The sequence below is a fragment of the Nerophis ophidion genome, linkage group LG02 (assembly GCF_033978795.1).
Source record: "Nerophis ophidion isolate RoL-2023_Sa linkage group LG02, RoL_Noph_v1.0, whole genome shotgun sequence".
Lineage (NCBI taxonomy): Eukaryota > Metazoa > Chordata > Actinopteri > Syngnathiformes > Syngnathidae > Nerophis > Nerophis ophidion.
Genome location: NC_084612.1, coordinates 27,057,625 through 27,074,135, shown reverse-complemented (window position 1 = coordinate 27,074,135; position 16,511 = coordinate 27,057,625). Strand labels below are relative to the sequence as shown.

The 16,511-nt window shown below is 41.0% G+C and overlaps 1 protein-coding gene across 2 annotated transcripts; it reads right to left on the bottom strand.

Annotated features, from left to right (window-relative positions):
* Positions 1–858: 858 nt before the first annotated feature.
* Positions 859–16,383, bottom strand: rcn1 (reticulocalbin 1, EF-hand calcium binding domain). 2 transcript variants are annotated; one of them, XM_061880471.1, is made up of 6 exons: positions 15,954–16,383; positions 11,554–11,735; positions 11,284–11,462; positions 4,345–4,405; positions 4,063–4,262; positions 859–1,948 (listed from the first exon to the last, which is right to left on the bottom strand). In XM_061880471.1, the coding sequence occupies exons 1-6, from the start codon at positions 16,175–16,177 to the stop codon at positions 1,841–1,843; spliced, it is 954 nt and encodes a 317-aa protein (XP_061736455.1). In that variant the 5' UTR covers positions 16,178–16,383; the 3' UTR covers positions 859–1,840. The 2 variants fall into 2 exon arrangements, with proteins under 2 accessions (XP_061736455.1, XP_061736446.1); XM_061880462.1 differs by having other exon boundaries at positions 11,542–11,735; positions 15,954–16,382.
* Between the last annotated feature and the right edge of the window lie 128 nt (positions 16,384–16,511).

Genomic DNA, 16,511 nt, shown 5'->3' with positions numbered 1-16,511 from the left:
TTCAAATTATATTTGGAAACAGAGGATGTGGTGTCCTCCAGAACAAAGAGGAAAATAACCATTCGGATTGTTATAGGCGCAAAGTTCAAAAGCCGGCATCTGTGATAGTATGGGGGTGTATTAGTGCCCAAGGCATGGGTAACTTACACATCTGTGAAGGCACCATTAATGCTGAAAGGTCCATACAGGTTTTGGAGCAACGTATGTTGTCATTTAAGCAACGTTATCATGGACGCCCCTGCTTATTTCAGCAAGACAAGTGTTACAACAGCGTGGCTTTGTAAAAAAAGAGTGCGTGTACTTTCCTGGCTCGCCTGCAGTCCAGACCTGTCCCCCATCGAAAATGTGTGGTGCATTATGAAGCGTAAAATACGACACCGGAGACCCCGGACTGTTGAACGACTGAAGCTCTACATAAAGCAAGAACAGGAAAGAATTCCACTTTCAAGGCTCCAACAATTAGTTTCCTCAATTCCCAAACGTTTATAGAGTGTTGTTAAAAAGAAAAGGTGATGTAACACAGTGTTGAACATGTCCTTTCCCAACTACTTTGGCACATGTTGCAGCCATGAAATTCCAAGTTAATTATTATTTGCAAAAAAAAATAAAGTTTATGAGTTTGAACATCAAATATCTTGTCTTTGTAGTGCAATCAATTGAATATGGGTTGAAAAGGATTTGCAAATCATTGTATTCCGTTTATATTTACATCTAACACAATTTCCCAACTCATATGGAAACGGGGTTTGTAAATTAGTCTACAATTGTTTATCATTTAATTGCATATGAAATATATAAATATACAATTACCCCATTTGTTTTCATGTAAAAAAAAAAAAAGAGTCAGTACTTCTTGGATAGTTTCACATTATTGTAAATCAATCATATTTATTTACACACTAGTCTTCTGAATTCCAAAGAGTCCAAAGAAAAAGAGATCTAAGGTAGCAGACACTGCTCACGTGTGTTGGCACATCCCTCCTACATTGCAGCAGAACAACACATGCATCGTCCTGTCCCCTTGTTCCTAATGAGCTTTATCGCATTGGTCCCGCTTGACTTGTCTTGTTAAGTGGCACACATATATCCATATGTTCCACATGAACAGGCAGAGGGGACACGCTGGGTGGCGGAGACGCTTTCTCAATTACACTGTGCAGTTTTGGACCGCAACAGCCAGCAGCAAGAGCCAGTCAGCTCCGCTCTGCATCTCTACGTGAGCGAGTGTGTAGACGACGATCGGAGCTGAGCGCTGACAACGGCATCCATTTACTCTTGATGTTAAAGGAGTTAAAAAGTCAAAGTGGAGACATTGCTAAGTAGGACGGCGATCGGGACACTTATAATTTACTGTTTGTAATACTTCAATTACTTATTTTAGAAACACAGCATTAACAATTTGTTTAATTGGACACAAGTGAAAAATAAATAGACTACAAACATGGTTAAGTCAGCTAAACTAAAAAGAGATACTACCGAACATTAAAAACTTTTTTTTCAGTACACTTTACAACGCTCTGAAAATAAATAAAATCAGTTCATGGAGCTGCAGCTTCACATTAAGGTTATTGTCAAAAAGTTAGCATCAAACAGTTGTGAGGCGGTGGATAAAAGGGAAGGCACCGTCGCTGCAAAGAAAAGTCTTCTTTCTGCTTCTGAATGTCAGAAACAGAACGCTTCATTGACACTTCAGGACCTTACTGTATTTTGTTTGTGAAAAGTGCCACTCAACAGCCCCCCCCATTCATTTCTTATCTGTGCTGATAGTCTTTCAACTGATTGTGTCTTTCAACAACCAAATTCTACCTCAAACACCCACGAAAGAGGTTGAGGCGAGCACTCAGAGCTCATCGTGGTTACGAGTGAGGTCCTCTCCATAGTTGGTGGCCTGACTTCCTACAAACATGTTCCAGTTCTCCAGGACCTCCTCTTTGGTCAACATCTGGTCCTGAGAAATAAAGTAACACAATGTCACAGCAGTTCTGAGGGTATGCTACTAACTGAGTAGAGTAATTCCCCGCATACATACACACATATGTGCGTATATATATATATATATATATATATATATATATATATATATATATATATATATATATATATATATATATATATATATATATATATATATATATATATATATCCATCCATCCATCTATCCATAAGCGGTAGAAAATGGATGGATGGATGGATGGATATATATATATATATATATATATATATACATACATATACCCACACACATACATACATATACATTTTCTACCATATATATATAATGAAGATAAAAAAATCCCCAAATTATTTTTTATTTCATATGTAACAACTAACTGTGTTGTTAAAAAATAGATATATAAATATATAAAATAATATATATACATATATATCTCTATCTCTGCCTCTGCGATGAAGTAGCGACTTGTCCAGGGTGTACTCCGCCTTCCACCCGATTGTAGCCGAGATAGGCACCAGAGCCCCCCGCGACCCCAAAGGGGATAAGTGGTAGAAAATGTATATGTATGTATGTGTGTGGGTATATGTATGGGTATATATATATATATATATATATATATATATATATATATATATATATATATATATATATATATATATATATATATATATGTGTGTGGGTATATGTATATTATATATATATATATATATATATATATATATATATATATATATACACACATACATACATATACATTTTCTACCACATATCCCCTTTGGGGTCGCGGGGGGCTCTGGTGCCTATCTCAGCTACAATCGGGTGGAAGGCGGAGTACACCCTGGACAAGTCGCTACTTGTGTGTATATATATATATATATATATATATATATATATATATATATATATATATATATACACACACATATACCCACACACATACATACATATACATTTTCTACCACTTATCCCCTTTGGGGTCGCGGGGGGCTCTGGTGCCTATCTCAGCTACAATCGGGTGGAAGGCGGAGTACACCCTGGACAAGTCGCTACTTCATCGCAGAGGCAGAGATAGAGATATATATATATATATATTATTTTATATATTTATATATCTATTTTTTAACAACACAGTTAGTTGTTACATATGAAATAAAAAAATAATTTGGGGATTTTTTTATCTTCATTAACTACTTTACATTTAAAATTACAGTTTGAGATGCAAGCAGCAGGCTACTGTGCAGAGTTAGGGACTACATGCTAGTAAGTAGAAAAAAATTACATTAAATTGTGTTCCTTTAAAATCTAATTTTTTAATGTTTGTGCAAGTTTTTAAAAAAATTAGGCTGCTAATTTTCATTAGCTTGTTAATAAGTTTGTCCATTGTTTGTTAGCCTTAAGCTAGTGGCGTAAAAGCCAACTTTTATCCTGTGTGGTTGCATTTCTTTTTTTCAGTTTATACCAAACTGTATTGTCGATTTAACATGATTCCTACTTGTACGTGCATTCAATGTGTATATTAATGTACTTTACTTTGTGTGCTTAGTTTTGCAGGAACTTCATTGTGTAGACAATCAATATACTACAAGTCAGAAGTTTGTCCATCTCTAATTCAGAGGACTATTTACCTATCTTTCAATTTAAATTCCAATATAAATAAATAAACCAGGGGGTGTGCAAAGGGCATCGTTTGTTACATTGTAGTCATAATATAAGCAGCAAAAATAGAAAATAGATTGGCGCCAGCGCCCCCCGCGACCCCGAAAGGGAATAAGCGGTAGAAAATGGATGGATGGATGGAGATTAAATATAATTTAACAAGAAATAAGATGAGTTGATACCAATAACACAGATTTTACTTTAAATATATCTATAAAATTTGTTTTAGCCTTTTTAGAAAAAAAACCCCACATACTATTATAATGCAGGAGTCATATTGTCACCGTTCCCCAACGCTGGCCAGTCTCGCCACTAAAAATAGATTGCCGTTCACTGAATCCCATTCAAATAATAATAATAATATAAAATCTAACTAAATGGATGCATTGTCCATGATTGAGCTTTGTCACCATGAATACAAAAAAACAAAAGGAGGGGTGAAGAAGTGGTACCTTGTCCTGGTCAGACTCGTACACCAGGTGTCGGGCCTCTGCCTGGGCGTGGTCGTAGTTTTGCGGCATTATCCATTGGCGGATTTCGTCCCTGTCCATTTTACCGTCCTTGTTCAAATCTCTGAAGTCGGAGAACTGATCCCTCTCGGTTCTGACCCAGTCTGGTTCTGGGCCGCCGTCCTCGTGCGCAAACATGTCAGCTGAAAGCAGAGATGGACATATAGGGCAGCAACAAAACACACATTTTCTTTGTTTTAGTTGAACTGTATTGCTTGAACTCACCAATATACTCGTCCTCGTCCACATGTCCGTCGTCGTTTTTGTCAATGTCCTCCAGGGTTTCCTGCGTTCGCCATGAGGAAGTGATGTCATTAATGAGGGTCAACAGCAGCTGGAACTTTCACTTTGACTAATAAAGACGGAAAGTAGTTGCCCTTGGCAGCGTGAGTCATCATGAGGGTCAGTTTACAGCTGGGCTGGCACACTGACACTACAATTACAAGAATCAATGCTGATGAGGACCAACCCCCCCCATGCACACATTTAGTGCGTACCAAACACTTAAAGCCCTGCTAGATGTCTTTGTCCACAGTGCGACATTAACTCAGTTGCTGCTGTAGAGGCGTGTCAGCTGCCTTGATCATCAGTTAGTACATGCAAACATGCTTAGTCAAAGACAACACATCTGGGCTGCGACACATGTACACATGCGATAAACTCATTGCATGCAAATTTTCCTGTAGGTGAGACGCCACTCTGAACCCGGCTAAATATTTAATGGCCATGTGGGGTATAGCTGACTAATAATAAACAACCTCCATCAATATTCGAAAGGTTGCGTGTCTAAGAAAAATTCTTTACTGCACTATTGGCTGCTGGGTTCAATCTCCTATGCATTTCATAAGCACGCCACATAAACAGGGAACAAAATAGCAGTACCAAAACTAATTACGTGAATGTTTCTTTTGGTTAAATGGTTTATCTTAAGCAATGAAAATCTGAGCATGAACAATAACACCAAGAAAGCCAAAAGCTCCCTGTGGAGAGGCGGAGCTGACGGTCCGACAGAACGGCAGGGCACGCTGGAGCCCGGCCCAAGATGGCGGCGAGGAGGTGGAAAATGCGAGCGAGCGGCGAGGCGGGGCGTACCGGTAGCGACACCAATAGCAAGATCAGGTGCGTGGATCGCGCACCTGGACACAATTAACGAATCCTCTCGCATTGATGAAATGGGCGGCAGCTGTGAACGTGAAGGAGAGTGGTGGAGAAACGGGAGAACAAACAGCGCATGCAACGAGGAAGAGAGAGAGAGCAAGAGGCAGACAGAAGCGACATGGACGGCTGAAAAGCGACACAGAAGAGAGAGCGAGCGAGCGCAAGAGGCAAAAGACGTGGACGGCTGAAAAGCAACACGGAGGAGCGAGCAGTGAGAGCGCGGACGGCTGAGAAGCAACCCGCAAAATACTTTTCTTGATTGAAAAATAAAGAAGTCTACACCTGCTCAAAGATGTCCCTGTTTGGTGGTCCATTGAACCCGCACGACGGCTTGAGTCCGTCACATTTGGCGCCCAACCTGGCTGGACCACCAGAGGCGGGGGAGGACGATCCCCCGTGGGCTCTCGTTGGCGCGCTGGCCGGCCTCGCAGCAAGCAGCCGACAGCAATGCCGGCTCCTGCAGGTATTGGCGGACCAGACGGCGGGGGGCAGCCAATGGCCCCCCAAAGGGGATGAAGATGATGAGGAAGAGGTAAATGAAGAAGTTGAAAAAAAAGAAATGAAAGAGGAAGAAGGTGAAGAAGTTGAAATTCAAGAAAATGATGAAGAAGAAGAAAAAGTTACAGAAGAAGAAAAATTTACAAAAGAAGGAAAAGTTACAAAAGAAGAAGAACACAAAGACACTGAAGAAGACAAAGAGACAGAAAAAGATGAAGACAAAGACACAGAAAAGGAAGAAGACAAAGATTAAGAAAAGGATGAAGAAAAGAATGGAGAAAAAGACAAAGAAGACAAAGGAAAAGACAAAGAAGATAAATAAAAATACAATGAAGAGGAATAAATAGAACAGGTGACAAAGGAGAAAACTGGGGGCACAGGTGGTCATGGCAATCTTCACTTCCCGCTCCGGAAAGAAAAGGAGGGGGGAGTATGCTCAGCCGGACGGAAGCCAGTCTTGCGTCTGGCGATGGAGCACTGTGGTGAGGCGGAGCCGACGGTCCGACAGAGCGGCAAGATGCTGGTGAAGAGGCGGAGAATGCGAGCAAGCGGCGAGGCGGGGCGTGCCGGGAGGGATGCCACAAGCGAGATCAGGTGCGTGGATCGCGCACATGGACAAAATTAACGAATCCTCTTGCACTGATAAAAGGGGCGGCAGCTGTGAACGTGAAGAAAAGTGGTGGAGAAGCGGGAGAACAAACAGCGCGTGCAACGAGGAAGAGAGCGAGAGCAAGACGCAGACAGAAGCGACGTAGATGGCTGAAAAGCGACACAGAGGAGAGAGCGAGAGCAAGAGGCAAAAGACGTGGACGGCTGAAAAGCGACACGGAGGAGCGAGCAGTGAAAGCGCGGACGGCTGAAAAGCAACCCGCAAAAGACTTTTCTTGATTGAAAAATAATGAAGTCTACACCTGCTCAGAGATGTCCCTGTTTGGTGGTCCATTGAACCCGCACAACGGCTTGAGTCCGTCACACTCCCTTACTGCATCTGTTGTCCACAAGCTGCAGACATTGTCCTTCCTCTACCAGTTGAAAATTACTTGTCGATCATTAACTTTCGTTCGTGTAACGACACGCTTCATGTAACTTAACTCCGCAATCGTCGAAAACATTTGGTACACTGCCGAGATTTTTGTTGGTTAATGACAGACTATGTGAAATTATAATCACACGTCGTCATCTCTGCTAATAAAAAATGGGAAATGAGGACTAGGGATGGGCGATGTATATTGCAATCTAATGCGATGACGATATCTATATCACAATAAATTATTTGGTAAATGATAATATAACTGTTTTAAAATGAGTGACAAATTTGAAATAAATTATTGCGTTATTTCTAGTTGCATTATTTTCCTCAAACTTATTATCAATCCACTTGTTAATTTTCTGTTTATATCTGGATACTTTCTGTTGTAACATGGTTTTATCTACACTTCTGTTAAAATGTAATAAGCAATTATTTTTCTTTGGGCAATACTACAAATTTGGGTACTGATCCAATTCCAAGTAGTTACATTATGATGGGAGTAGAATATCAATGAAATATTTATTTGTTACTATTGGCTCTAATTTACCTCCTTTCGTTTTTGCCCTTCTGTATTTCCTAAGTTTGTAAACAATAACAAAAACAACAATAAAACAAAAAATATCGATCTGACCGCTGTAGTATTAACCATATTCTGACACTATAGTTGGTATAGTTACTGGTAATATTTGCATTGATCAGGCTAATGTTTACATTTATGAGCTCTAGCTTAGCGGTCAACATATCCTTCTACAGTGTGTAGTGCAGCCACTTTACATATTCCTCATCCTCTAGTGATAATGTTACTTGTAAGAAACAATTTTCCGCCACGAGGGTAAAGTTAGTTAATTAATTAATCCAATTTTGATTTTGATAACGGCTTCTGACAAAAATTAAAACAATCGAAAAAACAAAAGGGCCGCGCAACGTGCATGCACATTTCAGAGGTTGAGCAAATGAATGAAAAAAGCATGTCTTCTTGAAGTTTGGAATCTTACCATGATTGGTACTTATTATTTGAAAAATTGCTGGTATGCCCAAACAATAATCACTAAACTCATCAAAAAAATAAGGCATATGACTTCCGGCGTTGACGTAACAGCAGACGGACTCACAGAATTAGCCATCCATCCATCCATCCATCTTCTTCCGCTTATCCGAGGTTGGGTCGCGGGGGCAGCAGCCTAAGCAGGGAAGCCCAGACTTCCCTCTCCCCAGCCACTTCGTCTAGCTCTTCCCGGGGGATCCCGAGGCGTTCCCAGGCCAGCCGGGAGACATAGTCTTCCCAACGTGTCCTGGGTCTTCCCCGTGGCCTCCTACCGGTTGGACGTGCCCTAAACACCTCCCTCGGGAGGCGTTCGGGTGGCATCCTGACCAGATGCCCGAACCACCTCATCTGGCTCCTCTCGATGTGAAGGAGCAGCGGCTTTACTTTGAGTTCCTCCCGGATGGCAGAGCTTCTCACCCTATCTCTAAGGGAGAGACCCGCCACACGGCGGAGGAAACTCATTTCGGCCGCTTGTACCCGTGATCTTATCCTTTCGGTCATGACCCAAAGCTCATGACCATAGGTGAGGATGGGAACGTAGATCGACCGGTAAATTGAGAGCTTTGCCTTCCGGCTCAGCTCCTTCTTCACCACAACAGATCGGTACAACGTCCGCATTACTGAAGACGCCGCACCGATCCGCCTGTCGATCTCACGATCCACTCTTCCCCCACTCGTGAACAAGACTCCTAGGTACTTGAACTCCTCCACTTGGGGCAGGGTCTCCTCCCCAACCCGGAGATGGCACTCCACCCTTTTCCGGGAGAGAACCATGGACTCGGATTTGGAGGTGCTGATTCTCATTCCGGCCGCTTCACACTCGGCTGCGAGCCGATCCAGTGAGAGCTGAAGATCCCGGCCAGATGAAGCCATCAGGACCACATCGTCTGCAAAAAGCAGAGACCTAATCCCGCGGCCACCAAACCGGAACCCCTCAATGCCTTGACTGCGCCTAGAAATTCTGTCCATAAAAGTTATGAACAGAATCGGTGACAAAGGGCAACCTTGGCGGAGTCCAACCCTCACTGGAAACGTGTCCGACTTACTGCCAGCAATGCGGACCAAGCTCTGACACTGATCCTACAGGGATCGGACTGCCATAATAAGACAGTCCGATACCCCATACTCTCTGAGCACTCCCCACAGGACTTCCCGAGGGACACGGTCAAATGCCTTCTCCAAGTCCACAAAGCACATGTAGACTGGTTGGGCAAACTCCCATGCACCCTCAAGAACCCTGCCGAGAGTATAGAGCTGGTCCACAGTTCCACGACCAGGACGAACAGAATTAGCCAATATATTGAAATCCAATGCAACTTGAGAGGTGTTCTCTCTTTTTTAAACAGCCTCGAATCGCCTCCACACAAGATGAGAACAGCAGCACATTCCTCCCCTTCACTAACTGAATAAAGGCTTAAAAAAAATACCTTATTAATACTGAACATAACTGACTTATTGATACATTTACACAATTATTATGCTTTGACACAAGATACTGGTCAAAATTGTCCAAAGATGTATTGCACCAATAAATGTGACAACGTTTGCATTTAATAACCAAACATTTTATAAAAGGTAAAACAATTTAACAAAAAGCATTTAAAACATAAAAACTGATTTTTTATGTTTTTTTTGTATTATTGCATTGTATTTTTTTTACTATTATTTTACATTTTGTGGTTTATTTTTTACTAATTTATATCTGTTTTAAACTATATTTAATGTTGAATTATGGTGGTACAATAAATACTCTTATTTTCAAATTAATGAATAATCGTGAAATAATTTGTGATTACGATATCAAACAAAATAAACATGATTATTATTTTTGCCATAAACGTCCAACCCTACACGGAGGAGAGAATTGCTGACTCAGAAGTGGCTTTGCACTGTGGAGGGACGTGAGCTGATAGCCTGCTAGCAAGAATGCTACAGTGCAATAAGGGCACTTTAGTTGGGTTGTTGCTGTCAAATTTGCGGGACGCAGCTAGAAAGTGTCATCAACATGCATTATCACGATATGATACTATTTAAAGCTCTCTCGGCCAAATGTATATCATTTACATTATCTATATTGCACAACCCTGGTGAGGGCGTGCGTATGGGAGATGTAGGCTATTGCAGGGGCATATTTGATCACATTAAGACACAGTGCTCAAGACAAATTCAGTTGTTAAAAATGACAATGATTGGCCAAAAGATGTTGGAAAATTGCATATATATGGGACAAAGTTTCAAGGTCACGCATAATTTTCTGGGATTCACTAAGTTTACGTTTGGAAAATTGCGAAATACTTGAGTGTCTGATATACGGGAGTGTTTTGCTCTTTCCAGCAATGGCAAAGTGAAAGAATGGGACAGCAACTAAAGAACCAAAAATAGTTCAAAGTAGAAAAAGCATCTTTCTCCTGACTGCTCGGTACAATACCTCTAGTATAGTAAGAAAAGAAGAACAAAATGTGAAGTAGCCATCAAGCAGTAATTTTTGAAAGTAATATTTTACAGGAGTTGTGTGCTAATTGATCACTAAAAAACATTTTGCCATTTCAATGGTTTCTGATGGGAAAACACAGAACAGATTGTGTTTTACTTTAGAGGTTATTCTCACGAAGCTAGAATTTGAATTCAATCTTTATTTTTGAAGACAACATTTCTCCTTTTCTGTCACTGTATGGGGGGTACAGAGATGAGCAGGAGCATTTCAGTGCAAGCGAGCAAGGTGTTTTGACTTATTTCAGAGTTAAGTGGTGTTGGAAGTCGCTTGTCTTTCATTACTTTGCAATATTTGCCTAAAATCAAGCCTGTTATGGTTAGGTGTCAAATATGGCGACTGCATGACTCTTTGGACAAAGCGACCACGTATTACCGAGAGATGCCACAAAGCTGAACATATCCTTAGTACCGTTCAGTAGTGACATCATAAAAATGAACCTTTTAATAATTAATTCTGCCAAATGGGTAGTACAACTTTTATGAACACAGCGGTATAGTGCCTCGCTGCGAAACATTTCCCACGCAACTGCTCCGTGAGACCAAATTCATATTTAAAGATCAAGCGTTAAATGGGGCAGTCTGTACGTCCCTCTGGACACGCTCGAACATTTTTTTTTTTAACATATAAACAGGCCCACATAAAATTACAACTGGAGAGTATCAAAATACAGCAAATTTATCCAAAGACATACTCTCACTAGACCGTTTTGTTCCGTTCCTTCTCTTGGACATAGTGCCATCATTTCTATACTACTACAGTACTGCAAATTTGATCTAATTTTGAGACATCGGATTAGTTTTACTTTGGAAGGTGGAGGCTGTCATTAATTCTTTACAAGAAGAGCGATTAATCATATGACAGACGAATGTAGCCGCAAGCGAGCAAGCGTACCATTGGTTTTAAATCTTTCTTAAGACTTTACAGTGAGTGTGGGCTTACCTGCACCACAATGTCCTTCATATGGTCAAACTCCTCAGGATGCAGGAAGGCAGTGAACTCTTCTCTGTCTGCCGCCGAGTCACCGTTCCCATCAGCTGTTTTGAACCTCCTCTCATCACGTGGAAGCATCTTCTTGAAGCTGAACTGGTCAGTTGCATCATCAAACTCTTCTGGATTAGCTGATCATAGAAACAGAATTAGACTTGTAGATGCAATGGCGTCATCAGATGAAGAGACTGATAGGAAAGTGTGTGCTACCGAGGTAGTAACCGTATGTGGCTTGCTTGTATTCTTCCCAGGAGATCTTGTTGTCTTTGTTAAGGTCATAATCTGTCCAAACCTTTGCCACGTTCTCATACACATAACGCTTCTGGACACGTTTTATCCACGCTTTGAGCTCATCAGTGGTGATGAAGCCATTGGAATCGCTGTCGATCCGCTCTACTATTTTACTGAAAGAAAAGAGAAATGACACAGTAAAAAACTAGCAATAGTAGTTTTACATCACGTTCTAACCACTATCGATGTCGAAACCTAATTCATGAGTTGCTGTCCTACCACAATCTGGTTACAACATATTTCCCCATAGGAAGTAATGGAAATAGAGATTTTAGATTCTAGGGCAAGTGTAGTGCAGGGCTTTTCAAATAGCACCCCCCAGCAAATCCGGCGCTGTAAATATTTTCAACCTTTCAAGAAATAACAGAGGAACTCCTGCGACTTGCAAATGGGACAAAACAAACAACATGTTTACTTGACCCACTTCCTGGGAAACTTATCAAGGAGCTGTTTGTAATCCATCCATCCATTTTCTACGGCTTGTCCCGTTCGGGGTCGCTGGAGCCTATCTCAGCTACATTCGGGCGGAAGGCGAGGTACACCCTGGACAAGTCGTCACCTCATCGCAGGGCCATCACACATTAGGGCCAATTTAGTGTTACCAATCAACCTATCCCCAGGTGCATGTTTTTGGCGGTGGGAGGAAGCCGGAGTACCCATCCGTCCATCCATCCATTTTCTACCGCTTATTCCCTTTTGGGGTCGCTGGTGCCTATCTCAGCTACAATCGGGCGGAAGGCGGGATACACCCTGGACAAGTCGCCACCTCATCGCAGGGCCAGCACAGATAGACAGACAACATTCACACTCACATTCACACACTAGGGCCAATTTAGTGTTGCCAATCAACCTATCCCCAGGTGCATGTCTTTGGAGTACCCATCAGTGCTAAATATTATAAACTTATAATTTTCCTCTGGTACTGTTCCTTTATAATTCAAAACAGCGGTTATTCATCGTCTGCTCAAAAGACCTAACCTCGATCCTGACCCCATTGTAAACTACTAGCCGGTGTCTCACCTTTCCTTTATTTCGAAAATTCTCAAAATAATTGTTGCATAGCAGCTAAATGAACACTTCGCATCTAACAATCTCTGTGAACCCTTTCAGTCCAGTTTCAAGGCACATCACTACGGACACAGCCCCCGGAAAAATGACTAATGATCTATTGCTAACAATAGATGCTGATGCATTATCCATGTTGCTGCTACTTGATCTTAGCACTGCTTTCGATACCGTTGATTGTAACATTGTTGGGGAGGGAGGTAATGGGTCTCATCTTTATAGTCTTTGGTATGACTCGGCTGGGGTTTGAACTCACAACCTACCGATCTCAAGGCAAACACTCTAACCACTAGGCCACTAAGTACGTGTATACATATATACGGTTCACATACGGGTTAAAAAAATCTGAATTTACCTGCAGTGTAAACACGGCCTATGTTTATATTTTCACACTTCGCACTATTTTGTTACATCTAAATATGCATTTATTACCTAATCCCTTATTTTTGCACCTAATTTTAAGACAATATTTTTAAGTGTTCAATGTGATTTTAGAATTATATTTACATTGATTGAGTGTTTTCTATGGTTGTGTTGACATTTCCTTTCTGCCTTGATCGCTGAGGGGACAATAATCAGAGATGTTTACATTTCAAATATCTTTTTTAACATTTAATATATCATTCTCCTGGTCCTTATTTTCGATAGGTCATAAAAAACACCAATAATTATAGATATCTAACGATATAAAACACTTATCGTGATACAGTTTTTAGCAATTTCGCCCAGCCCTAATCGGGCTACTCTTCTAACAGCATTTAAACGTCCACGTAGTCAATAATGTCAAATCAGAATAGAAGCTTTTAGGCCATGTCTACACCAAGCAGAAAAAAAACCTCAAACAAATTATTATTTAGCCTAAGCTCCGTTTCAGCCACACTAAACTATCGTTTAAGGTCCCCCTCTTCTCCTGCCTCAAAATAAAATAATGTTTGCCTTGGTACTCTTCTAACTTGCCTTGGTACCCGAAAACAGTGGTTCTCAAATGGGGTTACGCGTACTCCTGGGGGTACTTGAAGGTATGCCAAGGGGTACGTGAGATTTTTTTTTTTTATATTCTAAAAATAGCAACAATTCAAAAATCCTTTATAAATATATTTATTAAGTAATACTTCAACAAAATATAAATTTAAGTTCATAAACAGTGAAAAGAAATGCAACAATGCAATATTCAGTGTTGACAGCTAGATTTTTTGTGGACATGTTCCATAAATATTGATGTTAAAGATTTCTTTTTTTGTGAATAAATGTTTAGAATTAAGGTCATGAATCCAGATGGATCTCTGTTACAATCCCCAAAGATGGCACTTTAAGTTGATGATTACTATGTGTAGAAATCTTTATTTATATTTGAATAATTTGTTTATTTTTCAACAAGTTTTTACTTATTCTTATATCTTTTTTTCCAGATAGTTCAAGAAAGACCACTACAAATGAGCATTATTTTGCACTGTTGTACAATTTAAAGGCCTACTGAAACTCACTACTACCCACCATGCAGTCTGATAGTTTATATACCAATGATGAAATATTACCAATACGGCCTTTTTAGTCAACTAAATTGCAATTTTTAATTTCCCGGGAGTTTTTTTCTTGAAAACGTCGCGTAATGATGACGTGTACACTTGACGTCACGGGCTGTTAAGAGTATGAGCGCTGCGCACACACACAGCTAAAAGTCGTCTGCTTTAACGGCATAATTACACAGTATTATGGAGATCTGAGTTGCTGAATCTTTTGCAATTTGTTCAATTAATATTAGAGAAGTCAAAGTAGAAATACGGAGTTGGGAAGCTTTAGCCTTTAGCCACACAAACACACGGTGATTCCTTGTTTAAAATTCACGGAGGTGAAACTTTACTATGGATCAGAGCGGACATGGATCACGACCGAATGTCAACCGGCAGGTTTCGGTGAGAAAATTGTGGTTAAAAAGTCACTTCTTACCGGAGATCAGCTGAGCTTGTGCCGCCCATACAGCTGCCGTCGACTTCCCTGAGACACTGCGTGTCAACACCCGGCCGTGGACGTACACTTCCGACTATCAGGTACTGTTAAACTCACTAAAACACTAGCAACACAATAGAAAAATAAGGGATTTCCCAGAGTTATCTTAGTAAATGTCTCTAAAAACATATGAATCCGTCTCAATGCAATCTCGTATTTTTTTTTGTTGACGTCCCAATGCAATCACATTTTTTTCTAAACTTTTTTTTTTTCTAGTCCGTCGCTATCAATATCCTCAAACACAAATGTTTCATCCTCGCTCAAATTAAATGGGGAAATTGTCGTTTTCTCAGTCTGAATAGCTGTTTTTGTTGGAGGCTCCCATTAAAATCAATGTGAATATGTGAGAAGCAATCAATATGTGAAGTCTTCGTCTGCGACTTCCGGTAGAGGCAGGGCTTTTCTCCAGTTGCGAACTTTATCGTAGATGTTCTCTACTAAATCCTTTCAGCAAAAATATGTCAATGTCGCGAAATGATCAAGTATGACACATAGAATGGACCTGCTATCCCCATTTAAATAAGAACATTTCATTTCAGTAGGCCTTTAATAAATCAGAAACTGATGACATAGTAATGTATTTTACTGATCTCTTTATTTCAACCAATAATGCTTTGCTCTGATTAGGGGGTACTTGAATTAAAAAAAAATGTTCACAGGGGGTACATCACTGAAAAAAGTTTGAGAACCACTGCCCTAAATTATGAGCCCTCCTTTAAGGTAACACTTGCCTTGACCTCAAAAAGTTAAACAAAATGTTAAAATTCGAGGCCTGCATATCTGTCTTTGAGCTTAATGTTTCTGTGTATTGTCCCTTCAAATAAAAACTAAACTAATTGGACAGCTGAAGTGTGTGGGCCAGGAGACCAATTTGAATTGGAAGTATTCTTAGACCTCAAGTTGCCACGTTGTGATGAACATGGGGTCCTCCCACTTCCACAAAAAGCCCCCTTGGCCACGTAAGACCAAATTAAAACGAAGGATAAAAACAGAACATGCGATGTCTATGTCTTAATTAGCCAAGATTCCACTTCAGTGACGATCTAATAGTCAAGATAAGTCCATAACGATGTGTAGGAATACGCCCTAGGCAAAACCATGATATTATTGTGGGCTTTTCTCATTCGTTGGATTGCATTTCACATCTTTCTCATGCTGTTGGTAAATATTAATGAAGAGTTCCACACAACGCACTTGTTCCCGTGGAGTGATTTACTAAAACAGCCAAGTAGGTTGCTTGAGAAACCATCATTACTTACCCGAGTCTGTCCTTGCTCTCCTCCGGGGTGAGCTGGTCGAATGTCCTGGCCTCCTCTTTGCCCAGGAAGGCTTCGTGGTCGTACTGGAAGCTGTTGTTGTCCTCCTGGGTTCTCTTGTTCAGGTCTTTTTCATGAAGCACTCGCTCTTTTCTCGCCATGGGCTTCCCGTGGGCCAGGCTGGTCCACAGCAGCAGGGCGCACATTATGCTCATTACCTCCATCATTCGTGCTCGTTGTTCTGCAGTAGGCCGCTAAAATAAATCCTTGTACTGCTCTTAAATCCACCTTTAACGTTATAACTTCACCTTCACTCGAAACACGAAGTGCCTGTTCTTTTTACCTCAGTTATTCGACACTACCCCGTTTTTTTCCCAGCCGGGGTAGGGACAAAACCAGGCAGTGACTTCCGCCCGCTTTCACACCAGCCAATTGCGGTGGAGCTTTAAGAGGGGCTCACCCGGCCTGCTCTATAAGGCGACACGGCATTGGTCAATGGCTCATGAGAGGAATTTCGGCGCCACGTTGCAATCTAGCTGGCGCCTAAACAGACATGTCGGC

Coding starts and splice junctions, on each gene's coding strand:
- rcn1 (XM_061880462.1), bottom strand. CDS start 16,177: ATGATGGAGGTAATGAGCATAATGTGCGCCCTGCTGCTGTGGACCAGC. Junction 11,736..15,953: donor GAGAGCAAGGACAGACTCGG/GTAAGTAATGAT, acceptor CTTTTCTTTCAG/TAAAATAGTAGAGCGGATCG. Junction 4,406..11,283: donor TGAAGGACATTGTGGTGCAG/GTAAGCCCACAC, acceptor TGGCGAACGCAG/GAAACCCTGGAGGACATTGA.